The sequence below is a fragment of the Ursus maritimus genome, unplaced genomic scaffold (genome assembly GCF_017311325.1).
Source record: "Ursus maritimus isolate PB19 unplaced genomic scaffold, ASM1731132v1 scaffold_28, whole genome shotgun sequence".
Taxonomy (NCBI): domain Eukaryota; kingdom Metazoa; phylum Chordata; class Mammalia; order Carnivora; family Ursidae; genus Ursus; species Ursus maritimus.
Window position 1 is genome coordinate 35,827,453 of NW_024425341.1, and position 24,565 is coordinate 35,852,017.

The 24,565-nt window shown below is 40.1% G+C and overlaps 1 protein-coding gene across 5 annotated transcripts in view; it reads right to left on the bottom strand.

Annotated features, from left to right (window-relative positions):
• SORBS2 (sorbin and SH3 domain containing 2) overlaps positions 1-24,565 on the bottom strand; it is a 175,917-nt gene that overhangs the window by 56,920 nt on the left and 94,432 nt on the right. For 2 of the 5 annotated variants that reach the window (XM_008710467.2, XM_008710469.2), the window contains 5 exons: positions 13,327-13,465; positions 9,867-10,039; positions 5,174-5,240; positions 4,232-4,276; positions 939-1,128 (listed from right to left, as the gene is read on the bottom strand). In XM_008710467.2, the coding sequence (XP_008708689.1) occupies positions 939-1,128; positions 4,232-4,276; positions 5,174-5,240; positions 9,867-10,039; positions 13,327-13,465 (614 nt within the window). Of the gene's footprint in view, positions 1-938; positions 1,129-4,231; positions 4,277-5,173; positions 5,241-9,069; positions 9,589-9,866; positions 10,040-13,326; positions 13,466-24,565 lie in introns of those variants that run through there. The other 3 variants (XM_040643396.1, XM_008710473.1, XM_008710468.1) reach the window with 3 other exon arrangements.

The window sequence follows — 24,565 nt, forward strand, 5'->3', positions numbered from 1 at the left end:
GGGTCCTCTATGATCATCGGTTACTCTTAGTGGTACAGTGGGGCAAATATATTATTTATGGGTTGGATATGATAGGTGGATGCTTAATAATTAGTATTAATGCTGAATAATTCTTATATTGTTATGATTCACATGAGCTGCAGCTTTAGTCAGAGCTGAGTTTGAATCCTGGCTTGGACATGTGAGCTGTATGAGCGGAGCAATTTACCTTAATTTTCTAAACCACAGTTTCTTTCTCTCTAAAACAGATTTAAAATAGAAACATCTCATTGGGTCATTTTCAGAATTAAATGACGTGATAGAGGGAAAGTACTTAGCATAGCACTTGGCTCATAGTGAGCTCTCAATAAAGGTTACCTATAAGGATTATTAGTCATAATCCTAATAAAAAATTGTACTGTAGAAGTGTGTATAAATTTTTATTTTTGTGTGAATAGTTTCTACAAAAATTTCAGTGGGGAAATGAAAATTAGTATCATCTTGAAAAGCTGGTAGAAATGAGTCACAGATAGACACTTACTAACTAATGCCTTATTTATTATTTATGAATAACCTTGCCTGCTTTCAAAAAGAGACTGTTGTGTACCAGAGGGGAAAGTGTAAATCATTAATAGACCTAACATTTCAAATCTGAGGAAAATGAAAATTAACTGCTGAGCCTCTGACATGCAATGTCAAAGGAAGTGTGTGTCAATTATTTCTGTTTATTTGTCTTCTTGTATGCATTTGTTGATCAAAAAGACTGTGCTCGTGTTACTTTAAGCCTAGGTAATTATGATATTATGAATCAAGATTGTCTGCCACCGTCTCAATAGAGGAGGTCAACACGGCGCATGCGCTGACTAAGGTTATGCGGTGCTGAGTCTTCTACTAAATGTCAAATGGTCTTACTTTTATCCTCAACTAAATAGAGGCCACTTTGGGGGGAAATGCCTTACTTTTCTGTTGAAGATCGATCTCTCGGTCGAAGTGGTGGGACTGGAGGAGGCACGTGTGGGGGAGGGACAGGGGAGGAGGCGTCCTTAAAGACGTCGGTGCCGTTGTCCGAGTGGCTTTTGGAGAGGGGTCTGTAGGTCTGGGTCTTTGCAGCAGGATGTGACTGAGCGCTGTAAGGTGAGTTGTACAGTCCTATCACGAAACACAACACAACACAACAAACAAGCACATAACATTTTAAAAGCACATTAAATTATTTATACCCCACAAAATATCCGGTGATTTTACCAGAATGTTTATCAGTAAGCGAATTCATGACGCATGCATTGGGCAGTATTTCTTAATCGATTTATGACTTATTAATTTATGAATCATTATTAATGTATTAATTTGTTATTGATATATTCTGTACACAAGGACTGATGATAGTAAATCTTCAACAATCATTTTGAAATTAGTAATGATTCAGACTGGCATTAGGAATAAACTTACAGGAATTCGGCAAATTTTCTCCTGGATAATATAAACTAATAACATAGTTTTCAGAGGGAGATTAAAAATAGTTCACAGAATCTTACCAAATATCGTCTATTACTTTAAAAGCTCTGATTTACATAATGATAATTGACATGTTAATTGCAGTCTAACAAAATATTGAGCAAGTTGTAGATGTGCTGTATATACGCCTTAGCAAGGCTTAAGGACACAAAAATCCTCTGTAAGCTTGTAGTGTATCTGGGGAAATGAGACACGGATAGAATTGTGATTGAAAATAATTGGGGGACGCCTGGGTGGCTCAACCGGTTAAGTGGCTGCCTTCCACTCAGGTCACGATCTCGTGAGGTCCTGGGATCGAGTCCCGCAAGGGGCTCCCTCCTCGTTGGGGAGTCTGCTTCTCCCTCTCCCTCTGCCTGCCTCTCCCCCTGCTTGTGCTCTCTCTCTCTCATTAAAAAAAATTTGGCAACATGATAAAGGCGAAATGAGGAAAATGCATATTAGGAATTACAGATTTTAGAAGATGGTGGATTGGTCAGAGGAGATGTTATGGAAGCCACGGCACTGGGGTGAGCTCTAGAGGATTGGTTTGTGTGGCTGGGTGGGAGAAGTGGGCAGCAGAGATGGCTTAGGGAAAAAAGCCAAAAAGAGGTAGGAAGGACAAGACAGAGCACAGCGGGATGCAGGGTTTGTAGAGAGGGGAGAGGCTGGCTGCAATTGTTTGGTCTACCAAGACAACTGCGAAACTATCTTGAAAGGGCTCTGCAAGGTTATATGTAACTACTGTCCATTTACTAATTACTAATGGATACAGAATTTCAATAGTACAAATCATTATAAAAATTCTGAATTTCCTGCCACTTCAGTCTTTTGAATTAAGTTAATTTTCATTCATCTGTTTCTCCCGAAGGTCCATACAGATGAAAAGACAATGTCTGGGGGTGCTTGGGTGGCTCAGTGGGTTAAGCACCTGACTCTTGATTTCAGCTCAGGTCATGATCTCAGGGTCGTGGGATGGAGCCCTGAGTTGGGGCTCCGTGCTCAGCAGGGGAGTCTGCTTGAGGTTCTCTCTCTCTTTCCCTTTCCCCTCCAAGCCGGTGCTGTCCCTCCCTCTCTCTCTAAAATAGATAAATCTTTAAAAAAAAGAAAAAAGAAAAAGAAATCCCCATCCCCTCCAAGCCGGTGCTGTCCCTCCCTCTCTCTCTAAAATAGATAAATCTTTAAAAAAAAGAAAAAAGAAAAAGAAAAGACAGTGTCTGCACTTACTGTTTTGCCTGGATTCTACAATCAGACTTCAACTTTACAGCTCGTTAAAAACAAAACAGTCCCCAAATGGAGTCACTTACGAATACTGAGCCCCACGTCATGAAATGGAGACTTAATTACAGTTTTGGCTCTGCTAGAAATGGAATCTTAAACCAGACAATCAGGAATCGCCTGACCAGCACTAGTGAGGTCACCTGCCATCCCCTAAAGGAAAAGTAACCTTGCAATCACCTACCCACATTTTTTTTTTTTTTTTTTTTTTTTTTTGTTGGTTAACTTTGTTTTTTTGCCCCCCCCCCCAATTTTTTTTTTTTTTTTTTTTTTTTTTTTGCTGGTATAACTTCCTTGTTTGGCTCCCACCTGCCTACGAAAGTCTTTCATTTCGTACAGCTCCTCAGAGCTCCTTTCTATCTGCTAGAGTGGATGCTGCCAGGTTCATGAATCATTGAATAAAGCCAATAATATCTTTAAAATTTACTTGGCTGAATTTTGTTTTTGTTTTTGTTTTTAACTAGCTAAACCCAGGAGGTGAGTCTGGAGTATCTGTGGCTAGGAATACAAGTCGAGGGAAACACTTTTCTCCGCTTCCTGCTATCACCTGGAAGAGGGAGGACCAAAGCCTCAGAGGTCTTGCAGCCGGTTAACTGGTTAACCTTGTTCTGCCAGGTTTTTCTTCTCCATTTGTCTTTGGAGACAAGTTAGCAGAATCCCCAACAGTTAAAGGGCCTGAGTGCTGGCCTTCAGGCATCAAGGAGGGGAGAATCTTCTGCAGTTCTAAGGAAGGGGACCCCTACTTGAGGTGAGGTCGCCATTGAGGGGGAGGTGAGCAGTCTGAGCCTCGGAAAGGAAAAACAGTCTCCAGCTGGGGCTGAGCGGCAACAGGAGGCCCTATATGGGATCCCCTAATGTGACATTTAGGAGAAAGGGAAGCATTCTGTAGGGGTCCTTCACTCCAGCCTGCAACCACATCACACGATACCAACGCACTCAAATACAAGGAGAAATGCCCAGAATTGCAGTCGTGTCTTAGGACTGTTGCCAACCCTGGGTCAGGAAAGTGGCCCAGCAGAGTGGGATTTTAAAAACTCCTTCAGTGAATGGTTGCATTTTGGGAGCACAAGCACGGACAAAGTCACAGAATACTTTGCCGGACTTGTTTTTTGTGAAGCGTATCTGAAAGATCTTACGCAATTGTGATCACTCTCGCTGCTGATAAAAGGAGATCTTTATCTGACTTTGTACCCTAGTTACAGTGTGTTCTTTCACGCTGTCCTTCAGACTTGGGTTAAACATTCCTGAAGCCAAGAATCAAATGACAGTGAGAATGAATGAGAGAAAACAGTATTAGTTCTCATTTCCATGAGAAAAGATCGATCCTTTGGTCATGCACACTTTGAGAAAAGGAAAACAGCATCCTCTTGATTGTATGAACTGAAAACATGCGACTCAAACAGGGGTAAAAATGTAACCGTGAAGCGCCTCCAAGCATTGCCGAGCATACAGTATTCACCGCGAGCAAGGAAACCCATCCTACCTGCATTATATGTATAAGGAGTGTTATACATGTCTGTGTCATCATCTAGAAAATGAAACATAAATATTATGGTAATACAGATTCGGTCATCATATCATAATAAGACAGTAGAACTTCAGAGAAACAACAAACAAAAAATTTGGTAGAAAACCAATGCATTGGGCGCCTGGGTGGCTCAGTTGGTTAAGCATCTGTCTTTGGCTCAGGTCATGATGCTGGGGTCCTGGGCTCAGCAGGCAGCCTGCTTTTCCCTCTGCCCCTCCCCCTGCTCCTGCTCTCCCTGGCTGGCTCTCTCTCTGTCAAATAAATAAATAAATCTTAAAAAAAAAAAAAAAAGAAAAAAAGAAAACCAGTGTATTTTGCCTAGTTCATAATACCATTTAAAATTTTTTTTCTGATGTTGTTTTGTTGCTGGGCTTTTGCAGTTTGTCCTCACTTGTCTGTAACCTATTTGCTCGGCCCTCTCCCCAGCATACAAGGTCAATGCCTTTTCCTCACTTCTTTAGGCAGCCTTCTCTTCCGAATCGTGAATTTCCTCGGGGAAGTGCTTTGAAGATCTCTCGTCAACCTTGTGAGACCCACCTCTGCTCACTCTCTCCATAAGCAGCTGACATGTGTGGGCAGAGGAACATAGAGTCTGTTTAAGCACACACCCCACCAGGGCTCTCTGCATCAGCTTCTGGACAGGGAAGGGGAGAGGGAGCAGAGCACCTGGCAGCCCTCCAAGGGTCACCTAATAAGAGGCTTCTTGGCAGCCCAGGAGTGAGGCAGGAGCACAGGTGTCTGTGATTTGAGGGTGATAGAGGCGAACAGAAGAGAAAGAGGGAGGGCCACAGTGCTGCTAGGCTCTCAACAGTTAGTGTAAACCAGAACTATACAGCAGTCTGCACACACATCCTTCAGCCAGGAGAATCTGATCAGAAAACAGAGTCACATACGTACCCGGCTTGTGCACCATGTGAATTTGCTTAAACATTGTCTTGTACCAGTCCTTTGGTCTGTCGACTGTCTATAAAAGAGAATGTCCAGGAGTTAAAAAACTGGTTCCAAATCAACAGTGTTCCTCAATGTTCTTCTTTCTATATTGTATCTTTTCTCGTAGCAGCTTTTGGTTCTGGGATTAAAAACAAAATCTATTTCATGATGAAAGTACCAGCAACTTATCAGAGTTATGCCTGCAGTTTGTAAATGTGTTACCCCTTGTTTGAGCTGAGGCTGAATTGGAACATTATATGCTATGGTTTTAATTTTTGCAAATCATCCTGTCCCCAGCACTAGATAGTTGATACTTGCACAAACATTTATATAAAATTCATGGAATAACAGTTGTGGTGTTGTAATGATTTGCTTAACTCCTTTTGGTGATAATTATCATTATCCTTAAAAACATTTTAATGAGTGTTCTGTTCAAAACATTATTTTTAGAATTAACTAGGGGATATTTTTTACTTTTAAACTGTATTCCAATAAGCTTAAACTTAGAGAAATAAAAATATGATGTAGTCCTGCAGCAAATCTAAAAAAAGATGTAGATATTGTTTTGAAATTTTTTAAACATGATAATAAATTGTATGCACCATTTCCCTGGCTAAATTGTAAACTCCTTGAGAGTAGAAGCTCCTTACCCAGCCCAGGGTTTGGACATTATAGGAACAGTAGGCTGTATGGGAAGAAGAAATTAGGGTCAGCTCAACCTAGATTCAAATCTTGCTTCCTTTAATTATTGTTTCATACTTCCTAGCAATGTGAATTTGGGCCAGTTAGGTAAGCTTTTAGGCCTCATTTTTGTCCTTTCTAAGATGAGATAATTATATCTACAGTATAGGGTTTTTGTGGAAATGGAATGAAGCCACATATACAATAACACCTAGAACAATGTTTAGAATATAAGCTATGGTCCATAAATAATAGGAGTGGGGAACATTACATATTAATAGGATAAAATAAGGAATGAATTCAGGTTATTGGATGGAACGCTACCTGATTATACACCGGCGAAGGTAGACCTACACCTTTGTAATCATAATTAGAGATTTTGCTTTGTAAGATCTTTATCTCAACACTTCCAGAAATACTTCAGCAAGAAACTCAATCATCCTGTGTATAATAATAAATAAACTGGATTTTCTGAGCCAATTCTCTTGATATAAAATATTCTGTTAGGACTGCCACAAAAATATTCTTGTACTTTTTTATACTGAGCTTTGGTATGGATCTTATATCCTATTTTTTTTCCCTCAGAAATGTAATTTCATTTTTCATCTGGAAATTGAGGGGTTTATGCCATATCTAAATTTATTTTTGCCTCTAGGAATATGTGGTTCTGATAATCGCCATAAATAGAGATTAACGTTAAGAGCTACTTGACTTTGTTATGAATCACCTCTTCATTCATTCGAGGCTCTTTCTACAACAGAAAAGCTGAGGAGATCATTGATTGACCTTATATTCAAATGGTGGGAGCTGGTGGGGGGGGGCAGTGATGAAGCAGGCATCTGGTTATTATTTGCTGGCTTAAATACAGTAGCTGAACATGTATCTTTAAGGGACATGTTCATAAAAGATCAATTTCTCTTTCGTTAAGCTTTATTTCCTTTAGGTATTTAGCAACAGAAAATAAGACAAAACTTTGTGCACATGTCTCCCAGCCATACCTGAACACAACCAATAGCAACAAGGAAACCGAATAAGTAAGTTATATCACTGTATATGGCCATGTATCTTGACAGACAGGATTTTTTCCCTTCACTTGCTGGAGGGCACATATCAGGCAGGAGCTCCGTTCTGCCATCTGCTAGCTTTATATGGTGAGCACAGAGAGGCCAGGAAGTGCCCGACTGGTTGGCAAAGAGGAAGATGAAACTGGTATAAGGCAATACTAAAACTCCATGTCCCGTTCTAAAAGAAGCACTCTAAGCATTTAAGGTTTCTTTTATAAATGACGTCATTGCACGTTATGGCCAGTACTGAGGTGAAGTAAATAGAAGTCTATTCAAATTTAAGGACGTTTACTTTTGTACGTGTCCTTCAGGGTTATTTTGTATGGACAGTTAACTACTAGCAATTCACCATTCAGTTGTTTTCCATAATCTTGGCCAAATACACCTGCATTTTCCATTGCTACAGTTTAACAAAGTATCAGAACTCTACATTGATGTATCATGAGGACACTCCAAAAAGGGAAAGGACACATATTTCCTCACACGAGTGTACAAGATTCTATTCTATTTTTGCCCCTCTCTGGCTTTGAAAAGGCTCAAACGGTGTTATATTTGAACTAGAAGGAAAGAATCTTGTATTTCACTTAACTAGCTGGCTTTAATCAACCTCCTGGGACCTGAACCCTAGCGATTTGTGTTGTTAAGAATGGCAGAGAAAGGCTAACACAGACGTCCCAGGTCACACGAGAGGGGGCAGACTGGGGAGCCTTCATTCAAATAACTCAAAGGTACATTTGTTGACTTTTGGCTTTCTAGAGTTTCTAGTTTACTTTACAAAATTCTGTTTCCTTGGGATAGGCTGGTGTCTGAAATGAGACCGTAACATGATGCACTGAGACAGGACTGCCTTTGGTGGATACCCTGAGCAGAATTCCATGTGAAGCCATTTGAGTCTGATAATCATTACTTTCTACACGGATGAGAAAGAAAAACAACCTTGGAGATTCTTGGCCTGCTGTGGCTCAGAGATGGCCTGACTCAACACTTATAAACACAGCTATACTTGGGGATGTGCTCAGCAAGGCTAAAAAATAGGGACCGCGAATAAGAGTCTTCACAGACCTTCACCTTCTTTGTAAAGTTTTAAAAGTCTAAATAAGAGCATAGCGGTACATCAAAATTATGGTTCCTTATAAGGAACTTCTGGGATGCTTATATTTTATTTTCTATTTTATGGAAGGAAAAACTGGCATTGAATGTTTAATACATGTGTTTGCTTATGCATATGTAAGCATGCTTTTGATTTGCAAGTAGATAGACAATATAGAATTTTAACACTCCCTGATTTTCACTAACCATCTACAATGTCTGGTTTTTCCCTTTTGAAAACTAACAAGCAAGTCCTTGCTATGTAAGAAAATTATGTCTTATGGATAAAAAAAATGGTCCAGCTTTTTGTGTTGTTTCTTATATATCATTTATCATGTTAAAGACACTCCCAGAGAGCTCAGATACAATCCTTTCAGACAGAAACCTGTAACAACACAGAACCAGGGCTCTCCTACTGTGTGTATGTACTGTGACTTGAGGGTCAAGGAAACAAAGCCATTGACACCATTCCTGTCTGACACTACATCCCTACATGATTTGGAAAAAAAGATTTCAAATTTAACCATTTTGAGTCAGAAATCTTAAAAGGCAGACAAATGACAAAACGGCATCCCCAGAAACATGTAGCTGTCATAGGACTGTTGGGCACAATCCCCGAACTTTTTCTGTTACTTAAATATGACAATCGTCAGTTCCAACATAGATTGGTAGGACTTTATAATTAGCCACATTCCGCGTTCCCAGAATCTAGCTAGTCTACAACCCCAGCAACTGCTCTACAGACTGACTTTCTAGCTTTCGGTTCTAATACAGATGCTTGGAATAATCAGTTTTCTACTCTTCTCTCAGAACGCGTCATCCCCCCATGAGAAATGCAGTCTTACCTCTGCTTTTTCCCTGATCTCTTTCCCATTCTTTTCCTCTGTCCACTCTTGTCTTTGGCCCCCCAGGGCTTGCATTCCAGGGAAGCAGCTCTTGGCAACACCCCACCCCCAACCATCAGGTACGTGGGTGTTGCAGGCAGAGTGTTCAGCCTGCGCCCACTTCTCGCACAGCCCCCCAATTCACCTGCAGACGTGAGGCTGCCCTCATCCTGGTTCCCAGAGCCTTCCTTCTGTTGGCTTAGCACAAACCTCTTCTGCAGGGAGACTGGTCAGCCAGCCGCTGCCTGCCCGGCTCTAAGCTGCGTCTGCCGCTGCCGAGCTTTGCCAGAAGGGGCTGCCCTGACACACTGAGCAATGCTTTGGCAGGGCTTAGAGACTTGAAAAAAAAAAAAAATCCAAACACTTTCACTTATCATCCCTGAGGGCTCGCAGCAGGCACAGCTGAAGAGGGACGCTAAAATGCGTATTTTTCTTCACAGTTTTTCCTTTGCATGACATTAACTCCCTTCCCTCCAATCATCTCACCTCCCAACGCCCAATTCACAGCTCCCAATCTCCTGATGTGAACACACATCCATTTCAAGAAACAAATCACTGGTTTATTTGCAATGCACGTGGGAATTCAAGGCAGCCAAAGAATTCACATTTTCTCCTTCCTTCTCTTTTCTCTCTATTGCCCTAACACTGCTAGGAGAAAGGTAAAACAAAACAAAACATTCCTTTTTTCTTGTTTCCCATGATCACAGTTTTCATGATTTTCAATTAAAATGCAAAACCAGATTGTGTGTGTGATCAGCTTCGATCGACAAGTTCTTTTTCTCTTTCTCTGCCACACACAGCATAAGATTCATGAGAACTCAGATGGCACAGAGGGCAATCCTCATTATATAAGAGCGTCGGAATGCACAAAGCCATCGACAATCCGTCCTTTGTAGAGTCTGTGCCCAGCCCCGCAGCAACGCACACCCTGGCATTTCCTACCGTTCTAATTGCTGTGGGGATTCCGGATTCATCCACTGGCCCGATCCCTGGGTAGTGCGGGGCTTTGATGACCGTCACTCTCTTCTCTTCCTCTGAGGATCTGTACAGTGGTATGGAGCTGCCCATGGTGCCGTCGAGAGACTGCGCGTGCTGGGGATACGTCTCTGCAGAATCTGCAGAGACAGTGTGGGGAGATAGAACGTGTTGGATGCACAAGGAATCGTGACTTGATGGTACCTCTTGTATACTGACGCCAACTATAACGTAGAATGTTTCCATCACTCTCTCTTTTACCCTGCTTAGCTTACATTCGAGCTGTCTATTGTTAATATGCGGGTATGTACCCAACACAACAATAACAATGTCCTCATCATTTTCTGAAGAAGGGTGAGGGGAAGAACAGCATTAGCTGAAAGACCATGCGACCTTGTGGCAGCCACTGTGTTAAGAAAGTACATGTATGACCTCGTCTTATCCTTCTCGTGTGTTGGGAGGAGGCGCTGGGTTTCATAGATGAGGAGACAGGAACCTGAGACGTTGAAATTATTTTTGTGAAATTGCTGGCTACTATTACGTAAAAGTGCTGAAACATCCTCTGAGAACAAAAGATGTGACTGTCAAATATACAGCAGCAATTTCGTAAAAATAAAAGCAAAAATCACATTAAGAAATCTTCACCTCCAAACATATACTTAGATGTGAAGGCTTCTGGATTAAATAAATGATTTTAAATTATTGATACTGATTTTTATTTAAGTAGCCACGATGGCCATAATATCTTTGCTTTTACTTTAAAATATGAAAACCCACTTTTTTTGCCCCTCGAGTATAAAAATTGCCCTAAGCATGTAAATTAGATGCGATTTCTAATGTTCCTATCTTCATGCCATGTTTATTAACTTTTAGTACATTTTCCTAAGAAACAGAGAGGACTTTATGTACTATATATTTCCCTTACTCTTAGTTCACAGATATGTATGAAGATCAACATTATTACCATTCATTTTGTACAATTGATAATATGACTTCTTGCTTTTTTACAATAAATTTCAAAATTTTGGTGAGCAAGAATGATTCTTGACATGGGTTGTCTGATCTGGTACTCAGAAAGGTCTCTTTTTATATGGGTATGAAAAAGTTCTGATGTTTCAGGGTAGCAGTAATTGATTTTATATAGATATATATATCTCAAAAGATATGACCATGTTTTTATAACAAATTTATGTAAAACTTCATAAGTAAGATTTTAAGAAGATTTAACTCATCATTATAGGGATAAGTACAGCGAGGACCCCTATAAGCTAAAATCTATTCTAACATTTATAACTGCTCTCACTATTATTATGGTTATGTTCAGTTGCATTTGCAACAGAAAAGTATTTTCTATGCCTTTCTGATGAAGAATGGCCTCATGTGCCATTGTATGTAAAAGCAGTATGTTTTCCAAGCAACTCCAAATGAAGACACAATGTGGTATCTGACTCTGATTTCCCACTTAATCCCCAAAAGGATTTGCGTTGGGAACCATGATGGTGGTATTTCTCCTAAACAACAAATATTTTTTGAGCACCTCATATGTGCAAAATCCCAACCCAAGCAAACAGTATTAACTCTGTCTTCACATACGGTTCACAAGATTCAATGGATTTATAGCTTACATAATACAAGTTTAGCCTTTTATTTTTCTTTTATAGGTCCACTAACTCTCATTTTTGTAGCCTTTTGGCCTCAACTCAATATAAAGTTTTTCCGAGGAAGGATAGATTTGTATACTCTCCTCAGAACCTGTCTCAACACTGACCGACTGGAATCTGTTTCAGTGTGTTAATAGAGGGAATTTCTTTCCACGTAGTATGTATAAGTCTACCCATTGATATGTTCTAAAATGAAAGCCTGTCTGTATTCAAGTATTTATATATTTTGTTTCTTGGGGTGGAAGGGATAATGAGGTAATGAGGACAGAGAGTCAGACTCTGATAATAATTATTTGGGAAAACATTATGGCCCAGAATAACTTGGTAGATTTACTATACATGTGTGACAATGCATAGCTCTGTAAAAAATCCAGGGATAATGGACTCCCATCATAGTCCTGCACCATGGACTGATCGTTTAAGAGCAACATCTTGGCACAAGGGCATTCTACTTTCTTATGCTCTAAAAGGACATCATCCTGAGATTCACAGATGATCCCCAGGAGCAGCATTAGAGAAGGCACAAGTATATTTAGACTTTTCTTTAATGAGTCTCAGGGCTCCATGTAAGTGTTACAAGGTTTTGTTGACCACAGAAGTTGAGATCCACAATGCACAAGCTGAGTGTTCCTGGGTAAGCTGATGGCATCACGTCTTTCAACAAACAAACAGTGTTGGGGAAGATGAGGGGCTGCCTGCTGTCAAAGAGGAAATGGGAGTGAAAGCCCTGTGTTCTACTTCCTTTCTATTGCTGGCTGGTGGTGGCCAGAACATCGGTCCTCTCCTGATTTTCTGAGAGGTGTGTAGCTGGCTCACTTTCCACCACCTTCCTCCCTGCTGTCTGCAAGCCTTCTAGTTGTTCAGTGTCATGGAAACTTTCTCAGCTTGAATTTGGAAGATGGTTTGATTTGGTTTGATTTTTAGTGCTTGGGGTGGTTTTTTTTTTTAACATTTTTAAAAATTAAGAAATAGTTATGTTATTTTCTAAACAATCCTAATATATTTTGCCACATAAAAATGTTTGTCATTATATAGTACAATTCTTATCCAGGAGGCTTCAAAGAGGTCACAAGCCCCGTGAAAAATTATAGGCTTCCAATTGTTTATGAATGTTCAAATGTTCTTTTTTTTTTTTTCCTGGAGGAGCGCTCTCTTTCACCAAATTCTTAATTTTCCAAAGCATTAAGAACTCTGTATAAAAGTCAGGGATCATTATTTAAAGGAACTCCTATCCCTGACCGATGGTCTTCTGGTGTCAGTTTGAAGAGCAGTTTATTACTTCGCGAGACACTGGTTTACTGTTTACTGTTTGGTGAGGCAGCCTGTCCCCCTGTTAGACTGTTTTAACTGTTAAACAATTCTCTACATATACCAAGACAATTTTCTACAGTGAAAGTTTTTCCACAAAAGAACAGGCTGTCTTGAACATGGATGGTATTTGCCATCCATGGAAATGTGCTACATGAATGTTCTGGTTGTATGAACTCTCCTGCCTAACTGGCCACCTTTTTTTTTTCTACCCCAAAACCCCAAACATCTAATAGCCTTAGAGGCAGATGCAGCCATCATCTTGAGATCGCTGGATGCCTGTGTCCTCTGGTGTTGAAGCCTCTGCTCTTAATTTCTCCCCTAGGACAGGGTCATTAAATAGTGGGGTGTTGAGTGTTTCTTCCTCCTTTTTGAAAAATTACTCTAGCATTCTCCCACGTGGTTTGTACTTGCTGTATTGAAATCATCATGGAAATCACAACTATCAAATGACTCACCAAGTGAGCGGCCATGCTGCATGATAATGCTTGAGTTGAGCGAGCCCGGGAGAGAGTAAGCCGAAGGGGAAAACGGCCTTTGATAGTAACTCATTGGACTCACAGCACCTCCAGAGTTTCCATTCACTGTTATCTGGCTCTGAGAAAAGAGCAAAGACATCCTGTTACAGCACACAGTCCCCTGTAAACATCATTCCCTTAGACGACAATAAGAGACTTCACTCACAAGATCGTGATCAGCTGTCAAATGTTTATTTACTTTGAAAAACTGTTGTCTAGAGGGATGGGGTACATTTTTTTCAATGTCTTCTCTATCTTCCTTTATTTCCGAAATCACCGTCTTATATGTCAGAGGGCACAGGAAGTAATTAGGAAGAATAGAAGCAGCTGACCGGTGGCCATGCCACTCTGCCAACAGAGATGCCAAAAGCATCCGTGGGAGTCCGTGTAAAATAAACGTGGAGAGTGAATTTGCTTTTATAGTCATGACGAGTGGTCAGAACAGGGTCACACTGCTCTGCTCGAGGGATTTGAAACGAATCTTCTTGGACAGGAAGAAGGACATTTGTTCTCAGACTTAGGGCCATCCTCTAGTGCGTGGATGTTTCTAGGCAAGGTGATAACATAAGGAACACAACTGTTTGGGTTTATATATCATGAAGCAATCCATTCCAGAAGAGTCAAGCTTTTCTGATAAACTACTGGCTTCTCCCTATTCCAATCTCATTTAGCACTTTATGGGCCTCTTTTTAGTTTCTTAGTAATTTATTGTTTTGATGGCTTTATATCTGAGTATTTTATATCCCCAGTGATATCTCAAGATACTTGCTGGAAAGTCATATATATGCTACTGTGCTGGGCTAATAACATAGTAGATATTCAATAAATACATATTCCAATTGAATTGGATCAACTGAGTTCACAGAGGTTGGGCTCACCACTGTTAAGGAGGCCTCTCTCCCCACAACACAGCACCCAGTATGGTGGAGATACATGATGCATGTGAATGAGACAGAACATCAGTGAGAGCACTTAGTTAAAATACCTTACAGCTGAATACACACAAACACACATATGCACACAGGTAAGGAACCATCATTTGTGAACTTTTTCTACTTATTTTAAAACAGATTAACCTTCTTAAAATACAGGGCTGAAATGTAGGTAGTCAATTAATCGCGTATTTCCATGATTTTTCACTTTAAAGCAGATGTTTTGAAATGACCAAGAGTTAATCTAATTTCACTGTTTTATAGCCATACCACAGACGTCCTACAGTCAGTCAACATTTCATTGTGATGATGGTGCTTACTGATTATGTACTTCTCTAAGCCATTCCAGAAACCACTCCCATGGCAGAAGTCACCGTATCTTATAGGTCTGCTCCCTGAAGAGCACTGGACATTCAAACCATGTGAGGCGCGGGCCTACCCAAAACATTTCAGAGCCTGTCTGTAACTTTGATGAATTATTTGAGAATATTTTTGCCACGTTGCCCAAATCATCTTGGTTGTTCTTTGTAAATACAATTCCAATCCTATTGTTATAAGGTATTACAGCAAGTGTTAAAAGCAGGAGACTTCTTATTAAAAACCATCAGAGGGGCGCCTGGGTAGCACAGTCGTTAAGCGTCTGCCTTCAGCTCAGGGCGTGATCCCGGCGTTCCAGGATCGAGTCCCACACCGGGCTCCTCGGCTAGGAGCCTGCTTCTTCCTATCCCACTCCCCTGCTGTGTTCCCTCTCGCTGGCTGTCTCTCTGTCACATAAATAAATAAAATCTTTAAAAAAAAAAAAAACCCATCACGTTACTTTGTTACTAAACCTAGGAAAATTGCCTTGAATCCTATTTTGATGGTTTCAGTAACATTGATTATGGGTTAAAAAAAAATACTCCAAATAGACTTAGGCTTTCATCCCGTTAAACCAAGTAGGAGTTTACTAAGGAAATAATACCTTTAGAATTTTTAGAAAAGACTTTATTGTTAGAGTGAAATAATTATTAGGAAAATCATCTCTTGGAGAACCTAGGTGCAATTTCAATTGTCACTTGAAACTAAGTTCAGTTACAGTTAGTTCTGGTTGTACCCACAGGACTCTATACGTGTGCTTCTCAGGCTCCTGAAAAGTCTTGAAAACAGCAAATTGAATCAGTTGGTACATAAATTGATATACTATCACTGTTCTGTATCTTTGGCTAAAGGTCCTACCATTCTTTGAAGTTATAAAAGTGAAGAACAATTGAAAACACAGGAGAGCATGAGGAGAGGCCCAGCCTGCTGAGCTCCCGGCTGTAGTGACAGGTGGGTGTGCTCTGGAAAGGGAGGTGTTTTTTTTCATTAGCCCAGTCACTAACTGGAACATTTCACGGCAAAGTTTTATACCCAGCCATTGAATGAATAAGAAACCCCATCTAAAGTATTGTTAAGTATTTAAGAAAGATACTAAAAAGCATCTTTTACCTTCTATAATTGCAATCTTGAGAAACATATGGCTCATCATATATTTCTCCATGAGTGAAATTTTCAGGTTTATGACCTTGACACAACATAAAAACTATGTTCCACAACTAAAATTTTGTTTTTAACTGTGCTTATTTCAAACTGCGCTATGAGATCAATTTTAGAAAAACATTCCTTTTTTCTTTTTTTGGCCTAAAGTTATGTACTTTTCAAAATGAAGCCATTATCTATCCATTATATGTGATTGAAAATCTGCACTTTAAGACTTCAAAGCATTTTAGTCATTCATGAATCATTTATTAGGGACAGCTTGTCATATAGACATATTTAAAGGATGTCATATGTATAGGAAGTATTTCTATATTGCTCTAAGTGGAAAATAAATTATTGATATATAAAACCATTAATGAATTCACACATTTCTATGCCAGAACGGCTCAGGAAAAATAATTCCAAAAAATCAGAGGACGAAACTACTGCCATGTAGACTAAGAGTATTTACAGCATTCACCACTGTAATGAATCAGAGGTTCAAAAGAGGTAGCTGTCAGTGAGCGAGAAGCGAGTTAGCATCATGCGGTCAGCAGTTGTGTATGTGAGAAACATGCATATACAAACTATTCCCACAGGACACATTCATATGAATCTCAGAAGCAAACTGTTACCTACCAGGATTCAAGACTGGGTTCAAATTTTGAAAATTTTTAAACTTTCCCTATAATCTAATCATCATCATATTATATGTGCACTTATCTAAATTTCTGAGGTAATTACTTTTTTTGAGATAAAAAATGTTATCACGGCAAATCACCGTACAACTCATTAGCTGGAACAACTAGCAACCGTGAGGAGTTTAAAATGAGTGAGGAGAGTACAGTTGACTTTTTCATCGCAAAGTAGACTTATGAGGATTACTGTAAAGGATTTTCTGGACGGACTGTATGGAGTTGGTTTAGAAGTAATTTACACCTATGTGAATAAAAATGCTTGGCAGGAAAACGAGATGGCGGACAAGAAATCAATCAGTCCTTGTGTTTGGCCCATGGAGATCTGTTTGAAAAGCGATGGGGGCAAAGAGAGGAAGAACGATTGCATGCCTGGCAGCAGTGGTGGTTATGGGGATGCCACCTGTCACTGCAGACCTCTGACCCACGACTGGGGAAGGTTCCAGAATGGGCAGCCACCTGAGCTCATCTGGGATGGCAGGGGAGGACTCTCCAGAGGGGCAGGACAAGTCGGTAGAGAGAGCCTGAGGTATGGCTGTGGGTCAGGAGGTCAGGAGCAAGGAGAAGGGGTTTATACAAAGCAGTGTGGGAGGGTCAGGGGTCTGTGCAGTTGTGAAGCCCCCAGTTAGCAGGTGGTGATGGCGTCAGTGACCGAGTCGGAGCCACTGTTGGGTAAAGTGGTTCAGTGAAAAAGCACCACAGAAGTAAGGCGTGAAGAAGAGGCTTCTGGTGCGGTTTGTCTGTGTGTCTGTGAAGCATTTACCTCCAGCACACTGGCAGCTAAGTTCTGGTTTCCAGGCTGAGTTTGAGAGAAGAATAAAACAGATACACATTATCCAGTTAATAAAAACTTCTCTTTTTGCAGTGTGGCCGAGAAGGCTTTATTCAGCCTTATCGTCAGCTGCATTTGCAAAGCCTTTAAGGAACACATTCAAGGGATTAGGTGCCAGCACACAGTACAGAACAAGCACGGAAACATGAAGAAATGAAGCCGGTAAGTGTTTTTGAAAGTAAGACCAGTGTTCACACGGCACTCCGTGGTAATTTTGGCGGGAGCTTTGGGAGTGCTGGCATAATGGAATTTTTCCCTCAGAAGTTTTGTGTTTGGTACCTGTGACGACAAAAATATCAGGTTGTCTATTGGGTGGAGAATTCGTTTCCCTTCAATAGAAAAATCTTATAGCAGATTTCTCCTTACTGCCTCCCCCACCCTGGAAATTGTCCCCCAGATGTAAAACAGGTCGCCTCATTTTTTTTCCTGCTTTACAGATCTAAAGAATGATGAACTAAAAGTGATTAAGTGGAAAGGGAAATTTGTTTCCTTTCCACTCAGTGAATCTCTTTTTTGATTTCACTGTAAGATACTAAGAGAATTGAACTTTAAAGTATCCGAGCAGTACAAATAGAGGTACCTGTGTGTGAACATGAAGTGGACACAAAAAGCAGCCCCAGATGACGGTTAGAAGGTACCCCAGTTGGTTAGAGCTGCTGTTGGTTTTATGTCCAGGTAAAGGAGAAAGAAACTGGAGAAACAAAAGGTTTAATACCTCCAAGGCTGTGTGACCTAAGAGGCTAAACATGGTGGAGGGGTTGTCTGTGAAAGGAAGAGAGTGGATGGCCCATGACAGGTTTTGTAACTATCCCTTCATACCATTGTGATGTCTTTCCACACAGTCAAATATGACGATAAGCATCAGCCTCATCATGAGTAAAGGAAGCTCTGAAACAAAATTTTTTTTCTCAACTCCTCCCTACCCCCCTCCCCCGTCAGAGGAGAGGTTTTCTTGAGTGTTTGATGCAGTGCCAGTTGTAAGACAGATAGCCAGACGTATTCTAGGGCATTAATACAGGGAGGGGGGATGAATTAAAGACAACTGTATAAACTTAGAAATCTTGCCTAGTAAAGGTTTAAATGGTACTATTTGGGGTTCTTGGCCAGCTATGATTTTAATAACAGTTGATGTCATAGAGGCTATTGATCTCATAAAAAGTCATAATTATTTTTCTCAGACTTTTAATTGAATACTTAAAAAATCAAATATATTTCTTTCTCTTTGTCATAGCTACCTTAAAAAATCTGATGAAACTATTGATTCTTCTCTTAGGAAAAATACACAAATTCATACATAAAATTCTGCATAAACTTAAGGGGTTTGTGGATACTGGAAAGCATGTTCTTAATCTAACAAGCTAAGAAATTCCAACCCTGTGTAAAAAGACAGATTTCCTTTTTCTGTTTTTATTTAATAAGATTATTTTTGTTGTTTAAACACACTCATTAAAAGTGATACTCTTTTACTGTATACAGTTTTAAAATCTCTAGAATTAACTAACAGAAATCTTCAAGTTAGCCAGAACTTAAAATATTCTAGTAGGAATGAATCCATGTTATTAGTAAATTTTTATAATAAAGTAAAACTGTATTATTATGAAGTAAGACTATAATTTTATGAAACTACAATAATTATAATTTAGTATGTTAGAATCTTGCTAGAGGTCCAAATGCAATCAAGTATAAAGCTATCTTGGGTGAGGATAGCGTCCATGGAATTTCTCATAACAATGCAGTTTCACTAAAGAGTTTTCCATGAGTCTCTTTAGTTTTGCTTATGCTAAGTGAAAATTTTTTTTAAGTAATATAAATCATGCCAATGGATTTGACTTATATGCTCAAAGGAGTTTTTTTCCCTTCAAATTTAGAAGGCAAATCTAATGACTGTAACCCTCACTGGACTGGCTTCCCTGTATGTATCCTTTCAGATTTGCTACATGTCAAACACCAAGCCTGTTCTCTCTAACACCACCATTGTCATGGGTAATATGATCAGTTTGGTTGTATAGCACTGTGTGTGGGAATGGTCTTTATCCATTCATTGGTTCTTCCAAGAGAGTGCAGAACGAGTTCGCTTTTTGAACTTCTCTCACTGTCTCCTGATATGTTCACAATTTTGAGTCTTAATATATGTGTGTGTAACAGACGAAATAACACTTGGTGAGTCATATCACACTTAAATTGCTATAGACAAGACTAAAAAAATCAACTCTATAGACTACCTACACAAAAGCTTTGAAATATCTGCCGTAAAAATGTAAACGATGTCTTAGACTAGTTTTTCACCCTGATCTCCTCATTAATGAAATTCTTTCTCAGATATAGCAGGAGAGAAAACCATATTATACATGTTTCTCTGAGGAAAATATGATAAGAGTAGGAGCGAGAGCCTGAAAAGGGGAGAGGAAGTATGTTGTTAATCTGGATTACTTAGAGTAGGAAAAATTAACTTAAAGAAAGAGCAATTTTTTTTTCCTACTGGTGGCAGATGGACCAATGACTGCAGAAAATCATCTTAGTTGTTTTGGGTCTCCATCTTTCAAGACATGTAAGGTTAAGGTGTTTGACTACAGGCCAAGGTTCACCAATTTTCATTGGTATATGTTCGTTTTTACTTTCTTCAGTTTACTGTAAGGGAGGGAGGAGCTAGAAACACCAGTTTGTTGCTGCCTGGTTTCTACAAAAGAAAGGGACAGCACTTAAACCCCAAGACACTTAATATTGTAAGAGAGAGCATTTGGTTATTCAGATTATCATTGAACATCATGGTCCAAATGAATTCAACCCAGAATGCTGAGGGGCTGCTGTTGATGAAAGAGATCACTAACTCTAGGTTGGGCTCCTTGAGGGATTAAGGAGCAAGGAGACTCAGGAAGGCTGAGTGTCAGCAGTGGATAAGGTGTATTGGTGTGCAGGCCTGGCCAACTCAAGTGCCTACCCTGGGCTAGGAATGTGCCCAGAATGTGCAGATAGGGCCAGGCATTAGATAAGAAGGAATGGTGGGACCATAGTGGGATGGAGAAGGCATGTTCCTCCTTAAGGCAGCCAAATTAAAAATAAAATGAACTCAGTAGCAAGCAAACAAAACATATCTATAATTTCAAGTCCTCTGTGGTACTCAGATGGAGAATGTGATTTTGAATCATGGGAAGGTGTCATATGTTAAGAACGGTGCCAGAAGATGGGGTTCAAGAGTCAAGTTATATCAGAAAACAGAGGCAGTGGAACTACTGGTTGACCTATGGATCTGGAGTCAGACAGACTGGGGCAGGTCCTGTTACCTCCCTGGGCCTCAGCTTCCTCATGTGTAAAATGTGGACATTAATAAAACCGTCTCCTAAAGGTCATGAAAATCAGGTGTGGAAATGTAAGGACTTAGTCCAGTGTCTGGTGTGTTGTCATAGCTCTTAATAAATGAGTCATTAAAAAAAAACTGAAATGCTTAGAAGGCACAGGAATTCTTTGCACAAAGCAAAGAGCAGAGTAGAGAGAACAAAAATATGAAAACTTTCATATAGAAAAGGAGAGAATTTCATCTCTTTTGGTCCATGGGAAGAATATGCAGACGTTAAGGCAGATTATGACTCAGTATTAAAAATACTTCCTCATAATTAGACCTGAGAATGGCTTGAGCCCTATAGAGCTGCCTCTTAAAGTGACTGAGCTCTCGATGCCTAAGCGTATTCAAGAAGACGCTCACGTTCATTGGTTTGGAGGTGCTGTGGAGGAGAGACTTGGTGATTTCTAAATTCATATCGGGCTCCAAAATATGCTCTACTGATGAATCACTCAAATATTCACATGACCTAAATTTACTCAGATGAAGAAATTGCCCGAGACCTGATCAACTAATAGCATAACAGACCAATGAAGAAGTTGTGGGACATTGGTTGGCCGGCCTGACAGCATACATGAGTGATCTGGGCTGGTATTGATGGGCTTGGTCTAGAAAGCCTACTCTATATTCTACACCTTTCCTATCATTCCACGCTGCTGACATTCATTCATGATTCTGCCTTCCTTAACTTATCAGTCTTGACCCCATGGAGCAAAAGAGGTGACTTTTCTTCTTCTACATGACAATGAGACAAATTCTCCTCTGAGTCCCCAACATATGTGCGGCAGCAGCTGTGAAAGTAGGGCTTTGGCATATGATTGATTACGTTATTTCATAATAGAAGGGTCGAGTTTATCTTCCCGAATCAAAGGGCACAGCATTCACAAATGCCAGGGAAAATGTTTAGGGTGGAGCTTTTGCTGTCTTTTCAAAGCTTCTGGTTTAGACCTTCACTTATCTGACATTGAAGAACAATGTGACATTTTTAGCAACAGGATATCTGTTCCCACAGTAACAGAAGGGGAACACACCTCATTTTGTGTTCTCTCTATTCATAACTTCGTAAGAAGAAAACTTAAGCATATGAAGCTTATAAAGCAGTATGTTATCAAATACGGAGAGAAACAAAATGCCTAAAAGTAGGTTGCTGTTTTCCTCTTAAGCCAATGGTCAGACTTTAATAATAACAACAACAAGAAAAGTAAATGAAACTTGGCAGGACACTGAAGTTTCCTTTTCACTTTTCAGTGTAGAGAATTTTTGTTTATAATAGAGCCTATGTCGGGTTGATTCATGGAGTGTAGCATATAGACCTCAGCATTTAATGAGAGCTCTTGCCAGAATGTGGAATGTAAGTATTTAAAATGAAAAGGTCACCATTGTGAAAGGCCCTTACATGGAAAATGAGACTTAAAAGTGACATATATCAGAATAGGCAAGATGTGGAAACACCTTGGATCGGTAGATGGATGGATAAAGAAAATGTGGTATACACATACAGTGGAATGCTCTTCTGTCTTAAGAAAGAAAGAAATCTTGTCATGTGGATTAACCTTGAGGACATTATGCTCAGTGCAATAAGCCAGTCACGGAAGGACAAATATTGCATGGTCCCACTCAACATGAGGTATCTACAATAGTCAAACTCAGAGAAGCAGACAGTAGAATGCTGGTTGCCAGGGACAGGGGTGGGTGTGGGAGGATGGGTTGGTGTTCGGCAGGTATAAAGGTTCAGTTATGCCAGATGAATACGTTCTGGAGATCTGCCCTACAACATTGTGGCTGTAGTTAATGATACAGTGTTGTACACTTTAAAATTTTTTAAAAGTGTAGACAGATCTCATGTTAAATATTCTTACTACCCAAAAAAAAAAAAAAGTCAAAACTGCAATAATGTTAGGCCCCCTTTTGAAAAAGTGCTATAAAGGACAGCACATTGTCATCTTGGAACAAACTGCAGGTCAGGTGAAATAAACTTCAATCCACTTATAAAAAAATGTATCATTGAAAACAATATATTTCCTTTTCCCAAACAGATGCAGAGTTTGGAAAAGGGATATTAATTTTTAAAAACATTTTATTTATTTGAGAGAGAACGAGCAGGGGCAGGAGGTAGAGGGAGAGAGAGAACCCTAAGGAGACTCTGAGCTGAGCTCATCTGGGGCTCAATCTCAGGAATCTAAGATTGTGACCTGAGCTGAAATTGAGAGTAGGATACTTAACCAACTGAGCCACTCAGGCACCCCCAAAAGGATATTATTTAAAAAAACAAAACAAAACAAAACAACTACTACATATTGAGGGATTACTGTGTAGCAGGCTCCACACCAAACTGCTTATATACAGTATCTTATTCAAGCCTCACTGCAGTGCTATGAGATGAATGCCATTATTATCCCCATTTTACAGATGAAGGACTGAGACTCAGGGATGGGGAATAACTGGATGAAAGGGTCTACAATAATCACCCCTTGAAAGGATGTCTTTCCAATTATTCTTCTCCTGGTCTCTCTTAAGCCCATTCTGAGAAAGTCTCTGGCCCCACTACAAAGTCAAGGGTAAGTCAGACGGTCATGGCACACCTGCCCTATCAACAGTATTGTGCAGTTAACCATCCCTTCTCCATACACTTTCCTAGTGGGGCTTTTAGGACACCATATGGTCCTGGATTACTCCTCCCTTAGCGGACACTCCTTTTAGTCTCCTTTGCTGGTTCCTCCTCTCATTACGGTGATGCTCTTGGGCTCAGTCCTCCGGCTTTCTGTTCTCTCTGTACTCATGCCCTGCTGATCTCATTCAGTCTCTTGGCTACAAAACCATCTATAGGCTGATGGCTTATATCTCCAACTTAGACCCTTCACCTGAATGCCAGACTTCTATATCAGACTTCATACTCGACCTCTCCATGTGGATATCTAATAGACACCTCAAACTTATCATGTCCCAAATGGAACCTCTGATCTTTCTTCAAACCTGCTCTACCCACAGTCGTCCTGTCTCTATGGACAAAGGATGGCAAATTCCATCCTTCTTAGTTGTAAAGGCTTAACACCTTGGAGTCAATCTTCTCTTTCTCTCATGTCCCACATGCAGTCAGTCTGTCAGGAAGTCCTTTTCTCTCCATTTTCAAAATACATCCAGAATCCAATTTCTCATCACCTTCATTGCTTCCACCCTGCTTCGAGCCACCATCATCTGTCACTTAAATGGTTGCAAGAGCCACGTAACTGCCTTGCCTACTCTCCTTCTTACCGTCCTATATAGGTTGTTCTCAACTGAGTGGCCAGAATGATTCAATTAGATGATGAGTCAAAGAACATGTGGGAGCTCAAAATCTCCCAAGGACTCCCATTTTTATTGAGAATAGAAGTTGAAATCCTGCAATAGCTTGCAGGGATTGCTGTCATCTGGCCTCTGTGACCTCTGTCTTCACATCTGCTTACCCTACGCCTCATTTTCTTCCTCTTCTTTCCACTGGCTTCCTTGCTATTCCTTGAGCAGCCCCAGCACACTTCAGCTTTAAAGCCTTTAATACTAGATGCTGTCTCTCTAGCAGGAACAGGCTTCACCCTCCAAAGCTATTCTGTCTTCTCAGTGAGGAGTCTTTTGCTATCTAAGTAACATGGACTCTGCTCCCCAGATCCCTGCTTAGCATTGCTTAGTTATTTATATAAACTCCTTCCGAGGTAGGTAATCTACTTATGTGAGTTTTTATTAATATTTGCCCCTCCCTGGCAAGATTTTAATTATCAATGATTTCAAATACAGCTCTGTGACTAGATCAGACTTGACACATAGTAGATGCCCAATAAATAATTGTTGAATGAAATAAAGTGAGAGGATCTCAAATCTTAATTTGTGGATCACGCTGATTCTCTGGGGATTA